General features: G+C 47.6%; 1 protein-coding gene across 2 annotated transcripts in view; it reads right to left on the minus strand.

Moving 5' to 3' along the window:
• The window catches only part of LOC146201434 (GTPase-activating protein skywalker-like), a 214,543-nt gene that overhangs the window by 128,065 nt on the left and 63,172 nt on the right, over window positions 1-23,306 (minus strand). For both annotated transcript variants that reach the window (XM_084595843.1, XM_084595844.1), the window contains exons 4-5: window positions 5,960-6,076; window positions 5,793-5,903 (exon numbers count right to left, since the gene is read on the minus strand). In XM_084595843.1, coding sequence (XP_084451969.1) covers window positions 5,793-5,903; window positions 5,960-6,076 — 228 coding nt within the window. The remainder of the gene's footprint in view (window positions 1-5,792; window positions 5,904-5,959; window positions 6,077-23,306) is intronic.

Genomic DNA, 23,306 nt, shown 5'->3' on the forward strand with positions numbered 1-23,306 from the left:
AGGACATTATCTTTCACAACAAGATGAGACTCGAAACGAAACCCTCCCCCCTGCCCGTCGCACCAGCCCATCTCTATACCCACTGGCTCTTCGATCCCGTTCACCGGTATCTCGCCGCAACTCCTCCCCATCACATGCCGATACCTACTCGAGAAACTAGCGAGTGCAGCGCCCTGGAGTGACGCTGCATTCCCGACCCGGACTGTCAACTCGGAACTGACCCCCGCACCTAGACATCACCTCATTGATATTGTTACGGACGACAAGGAAGAAGAAGCGGGCAGTGGCGCGAGCAGGAGCGCTCGCGCTAGGCCCGCGAACATTCATTAAACGTCATATACCATCGTCATCGGTCATGTTCTGTCTCCTGTCTTCATCGGCTTGCCGCTTCGTAACATTTGGTTGGAGGTGCGGCGTACGGCATCCCCATCCTCGGCTTGGAGCATCGACGCCATCTTCAAGCCGGGACCATCACCGAGGGTCCAGGGACATCGCTGAGCAGCTTCGCCCCAGCCCTTCAAGCCCAGACATGAACAACTACCACCGCCCAGCCCCCAGCCCGGACCTGAAGACAAGGAGAAGAGACATACCAATCAGAACCGAGATGAAGGACCCGAAAGACCCGAATGACCCGAAGGAACCGATGGACACGAACACGCAACCCCCGCCCAAGCTGCCCGACGTGACCTCGAGCCATCGGTGCCATGGACTCTGGTGACGGGTGGTTGACAGCTCCAAGGAAGGCGGATCACCCACGCATCAGACATCGTACCAGCAAGCCGTTCTATTCTTCCTTCTTCCTCTTCTTCTTCAAGCATCCAGACACGCCCATCATCATGCCATAAAATCACTAACATCGCTAAACTTCCTCGTCCACGATCGGGACGATCGCTCGGTGGCCCCGGGTCATGTTACGGACGACAAGGAAGAAGCGGGCAGTGGCGCGGGCAGGAGCGCTCGCGCTAGGCCCGCGAACATTCATTAAACGTCATCTACTATCGTCATCGGTCATGTTCTATCTCCTGTCTTCATCGGCTTGCCGCTTCGTAACAATATTCTTGTGGACGGAGTTTCCGTTTCTGCCCTTATTGACACTGGAGCCCACATTTCTGTTCTCAGTTCCTCGCTCCGTCGACGCCTCAACAAAGTCCTCACACCTGCTTCCTCGTCTACCGTTCGCGTTGCTGATGGCAACACAACTACTGTCATTGGCATGTGTACTGCGAGAGTTACCACTGTCGACCGCCACATCCCTGTGCTATTTAGTCCTCACCAGTTGCCCTCATGAAGTTATATTAGGACTCGACTTTTTAACAGAACACTCCGCTCCCATTGACTGTTCTTCTGGACTGATTCATCTAGACCTGCCGCTCTGCCCCGACAACAAAGCTCCTGAAACTTCAACGCTTCGTCTCCGCTCCGCTACATTTAGTCGCCTACCATCAGAAGCCGCAGTGTATGTGCTGATGTCGCCTTTTCCCTCCGTTCCGGATGGCGACTACGTTGTTTGCCCCATAACTGACGTGACACTTGAGCGTAGCATCGCTCTACCTCATAATATAGTGCATGTAGCGAATAACAGCACTTGTATTCCAGTCCTGAACTTCAGCTCATTTGTGCAAGTTCTTCCTGAGGGCATTGCTCTCGCCGAACTGACCCCATTGTCGGGGTTTATTGTGGCTGCTCTTTTACGTGACCCTATTGCCGCAGTGCCGACACGACCTGCACCGTTCCCACCTCAGGAGGTCCGTATATCTGGCATGGTTGCTCCTGACTTGCGCCCTGATCGTGCTAAAGCACTTACGACCCTACTGACATCGTACAGTGATATTTTTTATTTTGGTGACCGACCCTTGGGTCAAACGTCCCTCGTTACACATCGCATCAATACCGGAGACGCCAGCCCAATTCACAGACGACCTTACCGAGTCGCCATTTCTGAACGTTGCCTCATACAAGATGAAGTCGACAAGATGTTGGCAAGGAACATTATAGAGCCTTCCAGCAGTCCCTGGGCATCACCTGTCGTGCTTGTTAAAAAGTACAATACCTGGAGGTTCTGTGTTGATTACCGACATCTCAACAATATTACAAAGAAGGCCGTTTACCCGCTCCCCAGGATAGATGATGCCCTTGACTGCTTGCACGGTGCCAGCTATTTTTCTTCGATTGATCTTCGTTCTGGTTATTGCCAGATCGCTGTTGACGAACGTGACCGAGAGAAGACCCCTTTCGTCACGCCTGATGGCCTGTACCAATTCAAGGTGATGCCTTTTGGTCTGTGTAATGCGCCCGCAACCTTCGAGCGCATGATGGACTCTCTCCTGCGCGGCTTGAAATGGACGACGTGCTTGTGCTATCTGAATGACGTCATTGTATTTTCTTCTACATTTGAGAGTCATCTCCATCGCCTTCAGCCATTCTTGGAGTCTTCCGAAGAGCTGGCCTTCAGCTGAACTCGAAGAAATGTAGCTTCGGCCGACGTGAACTCAAGGTGCTCGGTCACGTGGTCGACGCCCGTGGCGTTCAACCCGATCCAGACAAAATATGTGCTGTAAGTGCATTTCCTACACCTCGCTGTACCAGTGACGTGCGTAGTTTTCTAGGCCTTTGCTCCTATTTTCGGCGGTTTGTCCCCAACTTTACGGAGACGGCTCGTCCACTCACTAATCTTCTGAAGAATGACGCTCCATTCTGCTGGGACCAAGAACAATCTCAAGCATTTTCTGCGCTCATTGCGGCCCTCACCAACCCACCTATCCTGGCAAACTTCAATCCCTCAGCACCAACGGAGGGACGCACCAACACCAGTGGTCACGGTATTGGTGTCATTCTTGCCCAACAGCAGATGGGTCGCACTCGCGTCATTGCTTATGCCAGTCGCCTCCTTTCTGCGGCTGAGAGGAATTATTCGATCACAGAACGTGAGTGCTTAGCCCTTGTGTGAGCAAAAGGTCAACATAAAAATTATTTTGAAGAGAAAGCGACGACGACGAAGTAAAATAAAAAATAATAAGTAAGTTATGAGCTTATCAACGTTGTGTTCGAACATTATATCGTTTCGCCCTTACTTGTTTGGCCGCCCGTTCTCCGTCATCACCGACCACCACGCCTTATGTTGGCCTTCTACGTTGAAGGACCCCACTGGTCGCCTGGGGCGTTGGGCCCTCCGCCTTCAGGAATACACTTTTTCTGTCGTCCACAAGTCCGGCCAATTGCACGCTGACGCCGACTGCCTCTCCCGCAACCTGGAAGATCCACCACCCACCAACGAGTGTGACGATGACACATGTGTGTTGGCCATCTCTGACCTTTTAAACATTCGCCATGAACAGCGCTTAGATCCCAAGCTTTGCAGTATTATCAATCGCCTCAGCACTAATCACCTTGATGCAACCCTTGCTTTGTTCGTGCTCCACAATGGCACCTTATACCGGCGGAACATGTGACCAGATGGCGCCGAGCTTCTGCTCGTAGTCCCCAAACACCTGCGCGCCACCGTTCTACAGCAACTGCACGACGTGCCCACTGCGGGTCATCTTGGTCTATCTCGCACGTACGACAGCGTCCGCCGCCGCTTCTTTTGGCCGGGCCTCTATCGCTCTGTTCGTCGTTACGTGGCTTCTTGTGACCGGTGTCAGCGACGGAAGAAGCCATTGGTGGTGCCTGCTGGATACCTGCAGCCGATCAACATTCCAGTAGACCCGTTTTCCCGAGTTGGCCTTGATCTCCTCGGGCCTTTCCCACACTCTTCGTCGGGGAATAAATGGATTGCGGTGGCCACGAATTATACTACGCGCTATGCAGTCACCCGAGCGATACTCACCAGCTGTGAAACTGACGTGGCTGCGTTTCTTCTCCACGACGTCATCCTGCTCCATGGTGCTCCAAGCCAGCTGCGCACTGACCGTGGCCGTTGCTTTCTTGCTCAAGTAGTCGACGAAATTCTCCGGTTCTGCTCCATTAAGCACTATTTCACCACCGCTTACCATCCACAAACGAACGACCTCACCGAACGCCTCAACGCACGCTCACGGACATGTTGTCAATGTATGTATCGAATGACCACCGTGACTGGGATGTTACTTTGCCGTTTGTAACGTTCGCATATAATTGCTCCCGTCACGACTCAATGGGCTACTCCCCCTTCTATCTCCTATACGGCTGCGACCCTCCCCTTCCGTTTGACAGCGTACTGCCTCCCACCGTTAATGACAGCTCCTATGTTCGTGACACCATATCTCGAGCTGACGCCGCCCGGGTTATTGCTCGCCACCGACTAGCTTCCTCCCAAAATTCCCAGAAACGCCGCCATGATTCTCGTCACCGCGACGTCCACAACTCTCCGGGCTCTCTCGTCTTGCTCTGGACTCCCGCTCGTAGAGTTGGGCTGTGTGAGAAGCTCTTGCCACGCTACGCAGGACCCTACCTTGTCTTACGACCAGTCACTCCTGTGACATACGAGATCACCCCTGCGCATCCGCCGTAGCAGTCCGCTATGCCACGTACCGAGATCGTTCATGTCGCCCGAATGAAGCCGTACTACACCTGCAGTAGTTCGACATAATGCGCACCGAGACTGTGCTTTTCGTGGGGGGGATAATGTTACATATATGCCCTACCCGTCACTGGATGTTGAAGAAGAGGACGATAAACAGTAGTGACGCGAAAGGAAGACGAAGCTGAAGAAACCGTTGGGACTTGCCTGAACACTTGCTATGTTCTGCTCTACTGTGCTGTGAACACTTGCCCATCACCTGCTGTGGTGCTGCTGCTGCCCCGTATCAATATAAGTAGAACCTTCTTGGTTAGCCTCCATGTTTCAGCCCCATTGGTGAGCACAGGTAAGATGCAACTGTTGTATACTTTCCTCTTGAACGATACCAGTAAGCTGCTAGTCATAATCTGCGAGTGCTTGCAAAATGTGCTCCATCCCAATCTTATTCTTTCTGTTATTTCCTTTTCATGGTCCGGATCTGCGGTTACTACCTGTCCTAAGTAGACATATTTGCCTGCTACTTCCAGTGCTTCGCTACCTAACGTAAACTGCTGTTCCTTCCCGAGGCTGTTGAACGTTACCTTAGTCTTCTGCATATTGATTTTCAAGGAAGCACATATTCAATACTCGAAGGAATTTTTTCCCCACATTCATATTTGGTTCATATTAAAAAATTTGAATAGTATTTGCACACCCCTAAAAGTAACTGCTGAGAAAGTGCAGAGAAAGAGAAGTGAGAGAAACCTCGAAATAATGAAAATGGTTAAAGACAATACAAATGAGTAAACAAGGACAGCAATGTTTGTGCACTTTTGACCATGTTTATAACAAGCAGGAATATTTCATTCATATTCAAAAATTTCAATATTTGTACACACCCAAATATAACTGCCGAGTGTCAGTGTACGGAAGAAGAAATGAGAGAAGGCTATAACTAAATTAGTAAAAATGTGTGAAGACTAGTATAAATGAGAAAAAAAGGTTGGTTTGGTTGGTGAGATTTACCGTCCCAAAGCGACTCAGGCTACGAGGGACGCCGTAGAGGAGAGGTCCGCAAATTTAGACCGTGCACTGACATCATACAGCACACGGAAGCCTTGCTTTTTGCCTCCATCCGAAAGCACCAACTGCGCCTTTTTCGCCACGTGTACAACAAAGGGGAGGGGTAGTTATTTTCCCGGTGGTTTTCTGTAGTCACAAGTTGAATAAACGGCACAGTTTGACAACAGTTGTGGTGTTCCCTTTTCTTGCTATACCTAAAAAATGAATGTTGCAGGGTACAAGGAATGCTTACCAGGTGGTACAGGGGCAGACCCCGGAATATCCACAGCTCCCAGGTATGGAAGACCTTCTCAAGGTCCTCTTCTTGCTGCACTCTGCGCAGCAGACGGGCATACGTCTTCTTCTGCGGACAGAGAGTGAGCATGAGAAGATTGCACAAGAGGGCACAGGATCACCCACCGCCAGACGCCGGGTCAACTGCATGAGAGTGTAGGCCGACGTGTCATGCATCCGCCGAGTCTGGTTCAGGTGGCGCACTGCTGTGCCCTCAATCAGGGAGCACACACACTCGTATGTCTGCGCCAAGAGAGAGACCTCAAACTGCATTCAAATCGATTCGTGCATGCTTTTACTTTTGCATACTGCAAGTTATCTTAAAACCTGCCAACAGAGATGAGAAGAGCACAAGACGACAGCCAGTTTCTTTGCATGTCTGATTTCAGCATTTATGTGGTTTATAAAAATGACAAACAAATTTGTCAAGATAGTTCAGGCTTATTACATTGCTAAGACTAAGGACACGTGGGTGGCTAAGAACCTTCACAGTAAAAAATTTGATTTTTTAGATAATTCGTCATTTCGAATGTTTTTCTGCCCTTTCAGTGCTATGAATTTTGTGCTGCTGCATCTCGGTGCGAGTCTCCTTTTGATAAAATTTCAGTTTTTAGTCCAGTCGTGCTTTTCTCATCTCAGTGTGGAATTTTGGCAGGTTTTAAACAGTACCAACTCACCCAGTTCTCAACCATACTGCAATTCGGGTCAGTTGGTACATTTTCTTGAAAAAAAACCAGTCAAAAGACAAAGGAGAAAGAGGAAGACGAGGCACACACATCGACTGGACTAACAACTGTGATTTATTGAAAACAGATCCCAGGAAAGGTAACAGGGCATCCTCCAAAGCAAACACACCAAGTTCTGGAGATAAGCCAGTAACCTAGCGCCGCTGCGAAATGAAGCAAAGTTCCTTCTGCATCAAAGAGATGGAAGCTGTGCTGAGATACAATTATCCGCTTGCATACTGAGTAGGTTTCCTAGTCAATAAGTATATAGCGGGTGATATAGATGAATTCTATAGTATTAATGAGAGGGTGGCAGGCATCGTAATTAGGCCTAATAAGCGGTATAAACTGAAGGTTGTACAGTCCTATGCACCCACATGTAGTTATGATAACCAGACAGTTGAAAGCTTCTACGAAGATGTAGAATCGGCAATGCGAAAAGTAAAGACGCAGTATACTGTACTAATGGGCGACTTCAATGCCAAGGTAGGGAAAAAGCAGGCAGGAGATCAGCCAGTAGGTGACTATGGCATTGGTTCTAGGAATAGCAGGGGGGAGTTACTAGTTGAGTTTGCAGAGCGCAATAACTTACGAATCATGAATACCTTCTTCAGCAAACGGAAGAACCGGAAATGGACATGGAAAAGTCCTAACGGAGAGACTAAAAATGAAATCGACTTCATAATGTGTTCAACCCCCGCCATTATGCAAGATGTAGAGGTAATCGGGAAAGTGCGATGCAGTGACCACAGGATGGTGAGGTCCCGAATTAGCCTAAATCTGAAGGAACGCAACACATTAGTAAGAAAGAAACCCATCAACGAATTAGCGGTGAGGGGGAGGGCAGAAGAGTTCAGGATCTCGCTACAGAATAGGTTTTCAGCTCTGAGGATGGCGACATTACCCTAGAGGCAAGGAACAATAATTTCAGAGATATCATTACTGAGTGCGCAGTAGAAGTAGGCGGTAGGATAGTTAGAGAGGATACCGGTAAGCTGTCTAAGGAGACGAAAGATTTGATTAAGAAATGCCAGAGTATGAAAGCTTCCAATCCAACAGACCGGATCGAATTGGCCTAGATATCAAAGCTAATCAATAAGCGCAAGGTGGCCAATATAAGGAAGTATAACATGGAGAAAATTGAGCATGCTGTAAAGAACGGGGGAAGCCTTAAAGCGGTAAAGAAGAAATTGGGCATAGGCAAAAACCAGATGTATGCGATAAGGGACAAGGCGGGCAACGTCATCATGAATATGGATAAGATAGTCAAACTAGCCGAGGAGTTCTATACAGATCTCTACAATAGCCAGAGTAGTCAGGACCGTAATGAGATGGGCGGTAGGCAAAAACAGTCAGACATTCCACCAGTGACGAAGGACGAGGTCAAGAAAGCATTAGAAACTATGAAAAGGGGGAAATCAGCTGGAGAGGATCAGATAACTACAGATTTGCTGAAGGACGGGGGGGGATATCGTGCTAGAAAAACTGGCCACCTTGTATACGCAGTGCCTGGTGTTATCGACGGTACCGGAACCATGGAAGAATGCAAACATTATTCTCATTCATAAGAAAGGGGGCTCTAAGGACCTTAAAAATTACAGACCAATCAACTTACTGTCTGTTACGTATAAGGTATTTACTAAGGTAATCGCTCAGGACAACCTTAGACTGCAATCAAGCAAAGGATCAAGCAGGGTTCCGGAAATGGTACTCTACTATCGATCATATCCATACCATCAATCAGGTGATAGAAAAATGCTCGGAATATAACCAGCCCTTATACATAGCATTCATTGATTACGAAAAAGCATTTTACTCAGCAGAAACCTCGGCGGTGATGCAAGCATTGCGAAATCAGGGGATAGACGAGCCGTACGTGAAAGTGCTGGAAGATATATATAGTGGCTGCACAGCAACCATAGTTCTGCATAAAGGAAGTAACAAAATTCCCATAAAGAAAGATGTTAGGCAAGAAGACACAATCTCCCCAGTACTATTCACAGCTTGCTTAGAGGAAGTATTCAGAGACTTGGAATGGGAGCAGTTAGGGATAAGGGTAGATGGAGAATACCTCAGTAATCTGCGATTTGCTGATGACATTGCCTCGCTAAGCAACTCGGGGGATGAACTGCAAATAACGATTGATGACCTAGACAGGAAAAGTAGAAAGGTAGGCTTGAAAATCAATATGCAGAAGACGAAGGTAATGTTCAACAGCCTCGGGAAGGAACAGCAGTTTACATTAGGTAGCCAAGTACTGGAAGTAGTAGGCGAATATGTCTACTTAGGACAGGTAGTAACCGCAGATTCGGACCATGAAAAAGAAATAACAAGAAGAATAAGACTGGGATGGAGCGCGTTTGGCAAGCACTCGCAGATTATGACTAGCAGCTTACTGGTATCGCTAAAGAGGAAAGTATACAACAGTTGCATCTTACCTGTACTCACCTATGGGGCTGAAACGAGGAGGCTAACCAAGAGAGTTCTAGTTAAGTTGAGGACAACCGAGAGGACTATGGAACGAAAAATGGTAGGGGTAACATTAAGAGATAGGAAGCGGCAGAGTGGGTCAGAGAAATAACTCAAGTTACCGACATTCTAGCGGAAATTAAGAAGAAGAAATGGACATGGGCAGGACATGTAGTGCGAAGAGAGGATAACCGATGGTCGCTTAGGGTAACAAACTGGATTCCAATGGAAGGAAAACGTAGCAGGGGGCGGCAGAAAGTTAGGTGGGCAGATGAGATTAAGAAGTTTGCAGGGGTCAAGTGGATGCAGCTAGCACAGAACCGGGTTAAGTGGAGAAATATGGGAGAAGCCTTCGCCTTGCAGTGGGTATAGTCAGGCTGATGATGAATTGATGAATGAATGAATACTGATGAGGTACGCTTCAACAATTTCGCGCTCCACCTTTCCCTTGCTGCCTCTACCAACAATACGAACATAGGAAAATAGCGGGTAGCTGCCACATTCCCGGCAATGGGGAGACAGGTTTGCTCCATCAGTGGGGCTCACAGAGTTGTGGTGCTCGCGCAGCCTTTCACAGATACGCCGGCCTGTTTGGCCGTTTTCACAGGTCAGAGGAATCTTGTAAACCACACATGTGGCGTAGCAGTTTTCATGCCACATCGTACGAACAGGACAAGTTCTTCCAAGCGAGCAAAGGCTAAAAAGTTTACAGGAAGCTGAAAAAACGACATTGACACCCTGCCTCACAGCAACATTTTTTTTTTTTTTTTTTTTGTGGGATACCCTATGCACATAAGGCATTACTTCATACTTCTGCTTTTCAGCTGCCAACGTATCAGTCTTTTTATCGTCTGGTTTTTTAATCTTTTGCAGCAACGTTTCTGCAACCACATACAAAAGCAGTTTTGGAAAGCCGGCGCCCATGAAGCATTCAAACTGATCATCAAAACTTGACTTTATGCTGTGGTGGCAACTCGTTTGCAGTGCATTCCGAAAGCAATTCATAGCTGTGCCTCTCTTGACAACTTTTGAGTGAGCCGGCAAGTACAGCAACAAGGCCTTTTTACTTCTAGGCAGGAAGCACCAGCATACATGGCCATGGTCACGAAAGGTCATTTGACGTTCTAAAAATGTAATCGACTGGTTTGTGAGGAGTTCATACGCAAACTTTAAAAGCTGTCAAAACCTGGTCTACCACCACATGCAAAGAGTCATTCAGTGAAAGATTTAAAATAATCAAGAAATCGTCAATATATCTGAAAACTTTGCGCACACATTTGTCAAGAAAAAAGCCTTGAAGTGTGTTGTCAAACTTTGCTAAAAATATCTGGCACAATACTGGTGCTACGCTAGCCCCAACACAGATACCTTTTTTTGTGGATGAACAGAGCATCCTTAAAATCTACAACGATGGATGAAAGATAGACTGTTAGCAATTCTAGGAACACATCCACCGAAACGCCACATGCATTTTGGAAGGCAACTTGGCCATTATCAGTTCACGCGCCGTAACGAAGAGTTCACTGTGAGGAATGCTGTAAAACCGGTCCTCAATATCAATAGAAAACACACTGTTGGTTCCAGGAATGCCGTTGCCAAGCACTTCAACCACAGTAAGAGTCATCCACTGTAAGGGACTGCAAATTTCGTTGCAAATACTGGCCCGCCTCTCACAATAGTTCTCAAAGGGCAGTCCAACTTGTGGGTTTTTACAGCAAAAACACTTGGAGGCGATTCCTTTTGCAATTCCTCACCCTTTGAGCCAGGGTGTCCAAGTTGTTCGACATTAGTAGCCTGATAGCTGCAGACTTCAATTTTGAGGGCTTGCGTTTCGTAGGCTAGAAATTCTTATTTATGGCAGCCAAAGCCTTCTCACCAAAGGAGCTCATGGGAAGAACCACAAACTCGCCCTCTTTGTCCGCTTGAAGAAGTGCCAACTTGTTTTGGATGAAGTAGTCCGCAACTCGCTGAAGAGCATGGTTACCGTGCCGTTGCTGCTTGCCATCTACTTTGTGACTGGCAAGCAGCAACGGCACAGTTGTTGAGTAGCTCAGCAAGGCAATGTCATCAGCGAATCGCAGATTACTGAGGTATTCTCCATCAACCCTTGTCCCTAACTGCTCCCATTCCAAGTCCCTGAATACTTCTAAGCAAGCTGTGAATACAGTTGAGCCCGCTTATAACGAACCTGAGCATCACATAGAATTTGTTCGCTGTATCCAGAAGTGCATGATATGTGGGCCACGCACAAAAATTGACGTCAAAAAAAATTTATTGAGGATAAAAATTGGTGATTGTTGTCTGCCTCTTCAGTGTCCTTCTGATGACGGCGGTTTCAAGTTTGTTCAAAGCTGCGATGTGTTCTCCCAAGGCCTTAATATATAAAAAAATTTCCATGTGCCTCAATATGGCTCACTGCTGTGATAGCGCATATGTGTGCTGGCTTCAATGGCTCGCTGTCATCATCCGATGCTCTGGCGCCACTTGATGCCTGCACTTCCCGAATAGCAATCTCGTCGCAAAAAGATTTCGCAACTTCAGCAGCGTCGTCTGCATCAACAAAATCTTGCCAATCAACATGCCAGGTCAGCGTCGACAACACGTCGCCACAAGTCATCGTCCGGCTGGCTTTGTTGAGTGTTTTCAATGCCCGTTTCACGAAGCAGGCCTTGTAAAAACGATGCATTCATGCGTCACTTTCATCCATGCCACTGCCAACACCAGGAGGGGAACAGCGCCTGCAGGCCGCTTTGGACGACCGTTATGTCCAATGGCTGCGCTTTTAATGTTACATTTGGCGGTAGAAAAAGTAGCTCGACGGCCGTTAGGACAGATTGCACATGGTGGGCGGTACAGTTGTCAAGAATAAAAATAACTATTTGCCCTTTCTTTGCCATGCTGACGGCGCTGCCATCGACGCCATGCGCTTACACGTTGTATTTCTACAGCTTCTGCAGGTGGTGTCGTCTGCCTGTCATCAGACTGTCTACCCATCATGATGATCCTCAGCATGACTATACCCACTGCAGGGCAAAGGCCTCTCCCATATTCCTCCAATTAACCCGGTCCTGTGCTAGCTGCATCCACTTGACCCCTGCGAAATTCTTAACCTCATCCGCCCACCTAACTTTCTGCCGTCCCCTGCTACGCTTTCCTTTCCTTGAAATCCAGTTTGTTGCCCAAAGCGACCATCGGTTGTCCTTTCTTCGTGCTACATGTCCTGCCCATGCCCATTTCTTCTTCTTGATTTCCACTGAAATCTCTCTGACCCACTCTGCACGTTTCCTATCTCTTAACGTTATCCCTGCCATTTTTCTCTCCATAGCCCTCTGGGTTGTCCTCAACTTAGGTAGAACCCTCTTTGTCAGCTTCCACGTTTCAGCCCCATAGGTAAGTACAGGTAAGACGCAACTGTTGTATACTTTCCTCTAGAGCGATTTTGCCTATTTTGACTTGACAGATTCAAATGTTGATGTCTACCACTGTCTACCCGACCTATTCTCTTATCGATGACATCATCTACATGAATCACACTTGCCCGGTTTTCATCGAAGCCCGGTTTTGCCAAGAGCCGCTGGACTTATCAGCGCTGCCAGTTGGCAACTACTTCCATCGAAAGACAGAAACCCCTAGCAGGCACTTCGGGATCTGATGCCGCCATGGACGCCACGCACTTACATGCTGTATTTCTACAGGTTGGTTGTCATTACCATACTGTGCATGGCAAAGCGTTTACAAAACTGGCGTCAGATCCCACTTTACATATGATCTCTATAAGTTTGACTTGGTTACCCTTTTTCCTTGTGTTGTGAAATCTCGGCTGATGTAGTAAAAAACCCGATTGCTTTGCTCTGGTGATATCGAGGAAAATCCTGAGCCTCTTAAAGCTGAGCAAGAACAGAAAATGTTTGAGGCTATCATGCAAATACCATCGTTGGTGAACACACAGGTTGACATTCTTAGCGACATTCGCTCGCTTCGATCTGACCAGCAGGCGATCGAGCAAAAAGTAGCCGCCGAGATAGCATGTGCTTTAAGTTATGCCTTGTCTGTACCTCCCTTGAAGGAAGCTGTAGAAACAATTTCCACACGTGTTGAAGCAGCTGCTTCTTCGCTTGCAGTGATGTATGATGGCCAAGTTGAATTGGACAACCGATCAAGAAGAAATAATCTGATAATTCACAGCCTCCCAGATGCAACGAATGAAACATGGGCGGAATCAGAGGAAAGACTTGTTGCATTTCTTTCTGAAAAACTAAGTATTACGGTTCGCGCGGCGTACATCGAAAGAGCGCACCGACTGGGACAGTATAAACCGGAAGACGTACGGCCATCATGATCATCATCAGCCTGACTATACCCACTGCAGGGCGTTGCCCGCCTTGTCCCTTATCTCATACATCTGGTTTTTGCCTGTGCCCAATTTCTTCTTTACCGCTTGAAGGCTTCCCCCGTTCTTAATTGTCACATTTTTGTCAAGTAAGGACAAACAGCGAGTGCTTGATGCTGCTCTGAAACTAAAAGTTACTGATTTCTCTATCTGCCAAGATTATTAATAAAAAGTCAGAATTGCTAGCAAAAAGTTATATCAGTCTGTTCAAGACCGCGGTGGCTATTTTAAATTGAACTTTAATAAGCTTAACATGGAAAAGGATGTCTTCATGTATGACAGTACAAATGATACAGTGACCATAATGACACAATAGCCACCGTTGAATGCTCCTCATAAAAGATTGCAGCTGACAATTGAACTGAAGCTCACTGTGATCAACTGCCGTAGTCTAAAAAATAAAAAGGAAGAATTTGCTTCACTTTTAGATTTGGTGAACCCAGACATAGTATTGGCACTGAATCTTGGTTAGACAGTGAAACCTCGTTTTACTGAACAGTTAAAAAATCGGAAAATAGTTCGCTCTATTCATAAAGGCCGAATCGCATGCAAGCGAAAACTCACGCGAACGCGACGGCGGCACGCGTTGAGCGAAGCGCGAACAGAAATGCATGTGTCACTTGGCTCGTCGTTCGGATCTGCCGAAATAGAAAATTTCGCTCGTTCGCCCGGAAGTGAGCGTACGTCACTGCCGCTCATTTTGCACGCTTTCTTTATTTTGCTGTGTTGCATTGTGATTGTGCACTACCGCGTAAATTGTTCGCTTTGCACGAACAATGGTGGATAGCCAAGGATTCAAAGAACGTCTAATCGCAACCGAAACAAAAGAAACAAGGGGTCACGTGACTACTCGCACAGACTACAGTGCAAGTTAACACACATTCGATACGGTTTGTTGTACATACATTTTCCTTTGGCATGTTGTCGCAAAATAACTTGCAATCGTTATGACTGTTGTTGCATTTGGCAGTACAGTACAACCTCGATAATTCGAACTCGGTTAATTCGAAATCCCGGATAATTCAAAGGTTTTCTGCGGTCCCGTATTTTCCAATGTAAATTTGGCCGGTTAATTCGAAAATTTGGACTGCTATGCGGCAATGCCTGATCTATGTTTCGCCGCAAACCCGGCGAAACAACGGCCCTACGGAGCCGCGAGGCAAAGCCACATAGTAATGGTGATGATTTATAGGCGAAGCGCCCCAGCCGGAGCACTCTCTGCACAAAAATCGGTCGAAACACGCGCCTGCAGAGGAGAAGACGTGCTTCACTGCAACACGGCGGGCATACCGGTTTTTATCACGTGACCTCGCCCCCACTCCATCCCTTGGTGTGCTTCGCCCACTCTTCCCCCGTGCCTCCGACGCTGCATGTACGCCACCACCACCGCCGCGCCTGTCTCGCCTGCGCCATTTCTTTGTGTTGTGCGCTGTGGTTAGGGGTCGGCTACTGTGCCGTTTTTTTGGCCGGGACTGTGCAGAAGTGCTAGCTTTGTGACCGTAGCAGTGTAGAAATGCCAAAGTACAAGACTTTAACGCTGCAGCAGAAGTTCTGCTTGATCCAGGAAGCAGGCAAGAGCGCTTGTTCGAAGACCGAGTTGGCCAAAAGGCATGGCGTGCCCCTCTCGACGTTGTCCACAATATTGAGCAACAAGTCAAAAATACTAGAGGCTTACGGCAAAACCTATTCTTCGAAGCGGTCACGAGTGCGGGCTCCCACGTATCAAGATGTGGAAGCTGCTCTGCTTCGCTGGCTGCAGAAAGCAAACGCTGCCCACCTTCCCGTCAATGGAACGCTACTGCGGGAGAAGGCCAACGACCTAGCTCTACAACTTGGGCACGAGGAATTTAAGTGCAGCAATGGATGGTTTTGCCGTTTTAAAGAACGCTATAATTTAACCTTTCTCACCGTCTGTGGTGACAGCGGCAGCACTAACGAGAGCATTGTCGAGGATTGGAGAAACCACACATTGGCGCCGCTGCTTAGCGAGTACGGTGCCGACGACATTTACAACCTTGACGAGGCTGCACTTTTTTATAAGATGCTGCCAACAAAAACATTCGCAGTGAAGAACACCGCCATCAAGGGTAGGAAACAGGCCAAGGACAGGATTACTGTGCTGTTCAGCGCAAACATGTGCGGTAAACACAAGCTGCCGCTACTGGTCGTCGGGAAGACGGGGAAGCCTCGCTGCTTCAAAAATGCGCAGCTGCCGCCAAAGGATGAACTCGTCTACAGGCACAATAAGAAAGCCTGGATGACAGGTGCAATATTTGAAGAGTACGTGCGGCAACTTGACCGCAAGTTCGCGGCCACGGACAGGAATGTCCTATTTGTCGTCGACAACTGCCCGGCACATGGCGACATCCCACATCTCCAGGCCATCAGGATGGTATTTTTACCTCCGAACACCACTTAGATCTCACAGCCGATGGACCAAGGCGTCATTCACCACACTAGGAAGATTTGTCGGTAACACCTGCTCAAGCGCATGCTCCTTTGCTACGACAATGGCAAGGAGTACTCCATCGACCTCCTTGGAGCCATATGCCTCATGGTGTACGCTTGGAAACAAGTGGAGCCCACATTGATCAGGCGGTGTTTTGAACACGCTGGTTTTTCCAGTGAAAGCACTGTTGATGCTGATGAAGACCACCCATGTACTACTACTCTTGACGAAGAAGGAGCAGAGTATTGCGACCGCATCAATGCGCTCTGCGCAGAGGATGAGTCCAACGCAGTCGGCTTCGCCGAGTATATCAACATTGAGAGCGAAGAGCAGACTGGCTACTCTGACTTGGAGAGTGAGATCACTGCTGGTACGAACATGCGCGATGACAGCGACGATAGCGACGACGACACCGACGAGCCTCCCCGAGCACCTGCTCTTGGTGAAGTTATCGGATCGCTGAACGTTATCCGCAGTTTTGTTGAGTGCCGCGGTGGAAGTTCAGAGATGTTTCGTCTATTTGACCAACTCGAGAGCATGACCTTAGGAGCCGCAAACTACCGGACGCGGCAAACCAGCATCTCTGATTACTTTCAGTAGTAATTCAAAATATGCCGAATAAAGGTAACACGTTCCTGCAACAAATTTTTTTGCCTAAGTCTTATTTCTTGGTGTGTTCGGTTAATTCGAAAACCCGCTTAATTCGAAGATTTCTCGCGGTCCCGATGACTTCGAATTAACAAGGTTGTACTGTAGTTTTGCGGTGTACTAAGCCACTATGCCAGCCACACAACCTACACAGAGTGTCGTTGCCGTTTCGATCGGTTCGCGCTGTCGCATGCATGCGTCTTCCCCAGTAGGCGACGGAGCGAACCATGATCGCTTTCGCCGCGCCGCCTTTTCGCGTCGCTCACTTTTTCGCTCACATGCGTTTCCCGCTTAATTCATAATACAAAATTTCGTAGAAAATACACGCAAGAGCAGCGAAATTCGATCAGAGAAGGCACAGCAACTCTGAGGGTGCCTTCTTGGGTCACGTCCGTTTAATTACGCGCAAAGAACTGCGTTATCGTGGCCTGCTTTTTTGTGTTAATCACGTTCCGTATCACGCCCTGTTCCACAGTTTGCAAACACTCAACAAGGGCAAACCCACTGCTCTCAATAGCACTGCAGTGGCGGCGCAGTAAATCCAATGCAGCAAGCGCTTCTTGTGAAGTCAGAATGTTCTCGTCTGCAGGGTCAGCCTGAGCTTTGTCTGCGGGATGTTCAGACACTTCCATAGCGATTTCGGCATTCGTCAGTACAGCCGTGGTCGCCGCGATGTCGTCGCCGCCTACAAAGTCCTCATTGTTGCGGGCATGTCACCAACAAAACGCAAAAAATCGTTCCAGGCTCATCGAGCTCGCGGAGCTCTGCTTCTGCTTCGTCGGGATCGTCCCCATCATCACTTGATGCACGGGCCTCTGCTGGCACAAAACCTGCGTGCCGAAAGTAGTTGGCAATCGTTTCGCCTTTCACGCTGTCCGATCAAGTCCTGCTTCACAAGACGCTTCACGAGAAGAGTGTCAATCAGTCTACTCTTGTAAACTGCCTTGAAGGCCCCGATTTTATCTTGAGCTTGGTCTTTAGCTCTTTTTTTCACGTTCACCGCCATCACAGCCCTACGCACACCCGCGCACCACACTCGACACGACGACCGACGCAGCCTCCGCCGAACGCTACGACGGCCATGCCGCGACCACAGTCCGACGTTTTCGACGCAACTGGCAGAGGCGGCGACGTCGGCCACGGTACGTCAACTACGACGGGCGCCTCAAAAAACTGCCGCTTCATCCGGCGCGGCTGACGTGCACGGCGCCGCGGCGCGCATGCGCACAAACATTTTCGAGCAGACGACAGGGCACCTACAAGGACGAACTGGCTGCCTATCGAGGCACTAATTATTGTTGTGATCAAGGCAATGATGCGATGTGTTTACTGCGAATGCTCAAATGGCACAAAGCAGTTACAGCCAGCCGTGCAGACGTCCAGCCGAGCAATGGCCTGCCTGTGTCGACGACGGCTAGGGACGGAACGATGATTGTGTACGTGCGTGTTTTACTGAAAACTAATATTAAATTAAGTACATGTACGATTACACAAGAGTTAGAGATTTAGAGATTAAACAGTAATGAGGATCCCTTTATCGGTCGGCCACAGTTCCTGTAGAATTCCATCAATTTCGCGAATTCCCTGGTTGCTGAACAGCTGACGTTCCGTGTGGCCAAATCGAGTACGGCCTTCCATTCCGGCGTGTACCGGTCACAACTCTATGCGAAGCCGCTTCTGCAGTTTTTGCTGCACAGCTGTGCCCGGTCGCACTACTGACAGATTGCATCCCAGGCATTTTTCTTTCCTCTCAACGCCTTTGTAGTCAATCCGCTTGATATCATAGACGCAGGGCTGGTCTCGAATGCCTTCTAGCAGCTTTTCCGCAACAGTGTCTGAAATGCGCGCGCAGTCGCTGTCTACATGCAAGCCGCCATCTTCACTGCGCGTGAGGAATGCTGGGAAGCGTGGCCGACGCGGCTGACGCGGTCGGCAAGATATAGGTGAGATTCTATTTACGTGTCAGCGACGTTGGGTCGCGTCAGCTCGCGTTTCCTACGTCCATCACGCCATGACGTTGGACTATAGACCTCGGTTTTTCACCGACGTAACGTCGCGGAGGCCGGCGTGCGCGCGCGTGTGCGTTACGCCGGACTATATTGGGGCCTTATAAGACGCAAAAACCAAAAAGGCAAAAGCACCACCGGCTTGGGCAAAAGCAACCTTCGATCGCGCCGCTGTCGCCGCTGCTGAAGCGGCACTGTCAGCGATTGTGAGATGCGAACGATTTCTTATGGCCTCCGAGATCACCTCCGCACGCACAAACAGGCGCGCGGGGGTAATCTCGGAGGCCTTAAATTTCTTTGGCTGTCAACTCCCAATGCCGTCGTGGCATCTGTGGCCCTGTTAGCGCCTGCGAGGTAGTCCTGAATGTTTGCTGCGCCGCACAACACACATGTAGTGCAACGAAGCCTGCCTCCTGCTATTAAAGTGAGGTAGTGCTTGGCGTCGCGAAGTTCGTAATATCCGTTTTATGCCGAACCGCGTTCGCTATGGGAAGTTAAAAATACATGTGTTTGACAAAATAATTGCAGAAGAGTTCGATATATTCAATAATTCGTAATATGAGTGTTCGTTATATCGAGGTTTGATATAACTGTGTAACTAAATGGGAATATCTCATTGTTATTAATATAATAACAATGAGATATTCCCATTTAGTTACACAGTGTACCGAAAGGACCGTAATGTACACGGCAGTGGTATGTTTGTCATTGTACACAATAGTTTGAATAGTAGTATACATATTAATTTTGACAGCACGGCATGCGAGACAGTGCGGTGTAAGGTAGTCCTATCCAATGGCTGTTCTATGGCAATAGGGTCGTTTTACATGGCCGCTCCCTAACCCTTATTCCAGTTGAATAATGTCCTACTATCGTTAGATCCAAAGCATGTTGTTCTTGGAGGCGATTTCAACTTACCAAACATGAATTGGGTCTGTCTACAGCCAAAAATAAATACTTGTTCGCTTACTTATTCTGCTTTTCGGAAGATGAATATTCCTTGTATCAGTAAGTAGAAAGTCCTACAAGAACAACCCCCAATAGCGCTAGATCTATTCCGATCGTTGATTTAATACTACAGTAGAACCCGGTTATATCGAACCCGGATATATCGAATTTTGGTTATATCGAACTCACGAAATATCCCCTTGAAAATCCCATGTAAAAGTATAGGAAAGCCGCGTCATATATCGAACTCAGTTTCACCGGTCGTTCGATATGTTGAACTCAGCACCACGCACTGGAAAGTGTGCCTTCCCCAAAGACGATCGCATTACCCTTGGCCGTTTGCCGCGTGACATTTTCAAGCCACGCGCGGAAGGAATGAAAGGGGACAGTTCGGCGACGGCTGGTCTGGGGAGCGCCGCCGCGCCCATTCCCCAAAGGCGCGCGCATCTGCAGTTGTCGTTTCCTGCGCGCCAACACATGTTTGCAAGCCATGTGCGTGGGTGTGCCCATTCTTTTGCTGAGCTATCTCTCTCCTTCAGCACGCGCAACGCATGCGCCAAGCCAGCTCAGCCCGTTTTCAGACAGACGTCGGACGGACGCTTTCTCCAGCGTGTGTTGCGAACCCTCTGCGTGCGGCGGCGGACGTGGCTATGGCGCCTGCGGATGTTAAGAAGCGGCAGTTTTTTTTTTTAGTTTTTTTTTTCTTGTTTTCTTTTCTTTTTGCGAGAGTCATCCTTTCTTATCGTTGTGCTGTACCCGCGGCGTAGCGTAAGATATGGCGGCTGCGGACGTTAGGAAGCAGCAGGGTTTCTTCTTTTTTTTTTGGCAGGGATGTTTATTTTATTTTTTTTTATCGTTTATCCTTGCATGTATGAATCAGCGAAAGCACACGGTCAGTTGCTGCGATCATGACGCCCGCCCCAAGCGCGGCGCGATAAATCGAACCAGGCTTGTGCAATCAAGCCATCACGGGCACTCTGCCAAGTTCGCTCGCCGCCACCGCAGGAGCTATCAAGAGATAAACGCGCCCCGACGTTATCGCTGCGCAGCATCTTGGCACGCTGCCAATGAGCTGTGGAAGAGACGACCGAAACGGACTGACGCGCGCCATCGACATGCAAGCGAAAATGCTCGCGATTTCGCGATTTCTGCCACCGCGGCGACACAGAAACCTTGTTTTGAGCTGCCGCGGTGGCTCGAGCGGCGAGAGGCGAGAGGGACGCAGTTCCAACAAGTTTGAAAATTTTCACTCTGTCGCTGCCACTCGTCGCTTAGATCGCTCAGTCGCTTGCATGTGAGCGCGGTGGCCTTAACGCTTTTTTTTTTTTTTTTTCCAAATTCTCGGGTGCAAAAGTGGAGGGTGGGTTCATTATGCGAGTGGGTTGATTACGCGACAAATATGGTATCGTTTTTTCACATCGTAAGTACCATCACAAGCCGATTTCTGTATATCGAATTATCGATATATCGAACTATTTCGCGATCCCCTTCGAGTTCGATATATCCGGGTTCGACTGTATTAAGTTGCATGCCTGCCTTGCATTGCAGCCCACTGACATGACTGGCATTCAGCTATGATCGCGCACTTCGATGCTTTCCTACCTGATTTCAGACCACCCTTGATGTGAATTCTGAGTGGCAACTGCTAAAAACCAAACTTTTATCCCTAACACAGTCTTTCGTTCTAATTTCTTCCAAGCATCGAAGCGGTAAGCCGTGGATGAGCAGAAAGATTAAATCATTGATAAACAGAAGACACCGCTTGTATCGCCAATAATGCAAATCTCCTAAACCAGAACTGCATTGCCTGATGAAGGGACTCAATAAAGAGATAGGTAGCCACTGAAATGCACGAGGCAGAAAGTACGCATCTTGATGATCTGGGTGAAAAATTAAAGAAAAAGAACCCGAAACAAGTATGGAAATACGTTAGAAGCAAACAAGGTGCTAGGGATGTTCAGTCGTGTCTGACTCTTCGTGACCCTATGGACCATGTCACGCCACGCTTTCCGGTCTCTCACTATTTTCCTAACATCACATGACTTCATCTGCAGTGCCTCAAGGATGCCATCTAACCATTGCGTTCACTGCCTACCCCTTCTCCGGCGACCCTCAACCTTTCCCAACATCAAATCTTTCTCCAGCGACTCCTCTCTCCTCATCAGATGACCAAAGTAGCTGAGCTTTAACTAAGGATGTTATTCCAGATATTATAAATGACAATAATTATGCACAAGACTTGACAGGTAAAGCTGAACAGTTTAATAGTTATTTTGAATCTTTATTCTTAACAGTTACGCCTCAGGCTTGTGGCGTAAAAACTGTAAGGGATTTTACACAAATGGGTGAGATAGCCTTTTCAGAGCAGGGAATAATAAAGTTACTGCAAAAACTCAGCGTTAGCTCTGCTCTGGTCCAGATCATATTTCAAATTATATTATGAAAAACTGTGCTGCGTCATTGCCCCATTCTTGAACATTCTTTTTCAGAAATCATTCGAACTAGGTGCATTACCAGATGACTGGAAAACTGCTAATGTAGTTCCCGTTTACAAAAGCGGCAATAAAACAGAAACCAGGAATTACCGACCTATATCTCTCACCAGTGTTTCATGCAAGACACTAGAGCATCTTATTTATTCCAACCTCATGACCGACCTCCAAGAAAACGATTTTTTCTGCATAGCACAGCACGGCTTTAGAAAAGGTTTTCCTTGTGACACCCAATTGAGTTTTCTCATGATATAGCTATCTCGATTAATAGTGGCCAACAGGTTGATTGTATTTTTCTAGACTTCCAGAAGGCGTTCGATTCTGTAGCACATAATTTGTTACTGATAAAACTGTCTGTACTGAATATTCCTGCTGTGCTCTTCGATAGCTTGAGGCATACCTTCATGACCGAAAACAATGCGTTGTGCTTAACAGAAGCAGGTCATCGCATAAAAATGTCCTGCAAGGTGTCCCGCAAGGATCTGTCTTGGGGCCACTTCTTTTTTTGATATTTATCAATGATATAGGTGAACACCTCTCAAGTCATCTAAGATTGTACGCAGATGATTGTTATCTGTACCGTGACATTATTGATTTAAATGATGGTGCCCATTTTGAAAGCGACCTTGACACTATACTACTCTGGTGCGGAAGATGGAATATGACTGAATTTTTCTAAATGCAAATGTGTCCACTTTACAAACAAATGCCATATCCTGCATACGACCTACTCTAAATGAAGAAAATCTGTCTGTAGTGTCAACATATAAGTGCTTAGGCGTTCTATTTCAAAATTACTTTTTTTGGAATGACTATATGGACTAAATAGCAGCTAAAGATATTTATCAATGATGTAGGTGAACACGTCTCAAGTCATCTAAGATTGTACGCCGATGATTGTTGTCTGTACCGCGACATTATTGATTTAAATGATGGTGCCCATTTTGAAAGTGACCTTGACACTATACTACTCTGGTGCGGAAGATGGAATATGACTGAATTTTTCTAAATGCAAATGTGTCCACTTTACAAACAAATGCCATATCCTGCATACGACCTACTCTAAATGAAGAAAATCTGTCTGTAGTGTCAACATATAAGTGCTTAGGCGTTCTATTTCAAAATTACTTTTTTTGGAATGACTATATGGACTAAATAGCAGCTAAACATATTTATCAACGATGTAGGTGAACACGTCTCAAGTCATCTAAGATTGTACACCGATGATTGTTGTCTGTACCGCGACATTAATGATTTAAATGATGGTGCCCATTTTGAAAGCGACCTTGACACTATACTACTCTGGTGCGGAAGATGGAATATGACTGAATTTTTCTAAATGCAAA

This window comes from Amblyomma maculatum, chromosome 2 (genome assembly GCF_055883805.1).
Source record: "Amblyomma maculatum isolate TAMU_Amacu chromosome 2, ASM5588380v1, whole genome shotgun sequence".
Lineage (NCBI taxonomy): Eukaryota > Metazoa > Arthropoda > Arachnida > Ixodida > Ixodidae > Amblyomma > Amblyomma maculatum.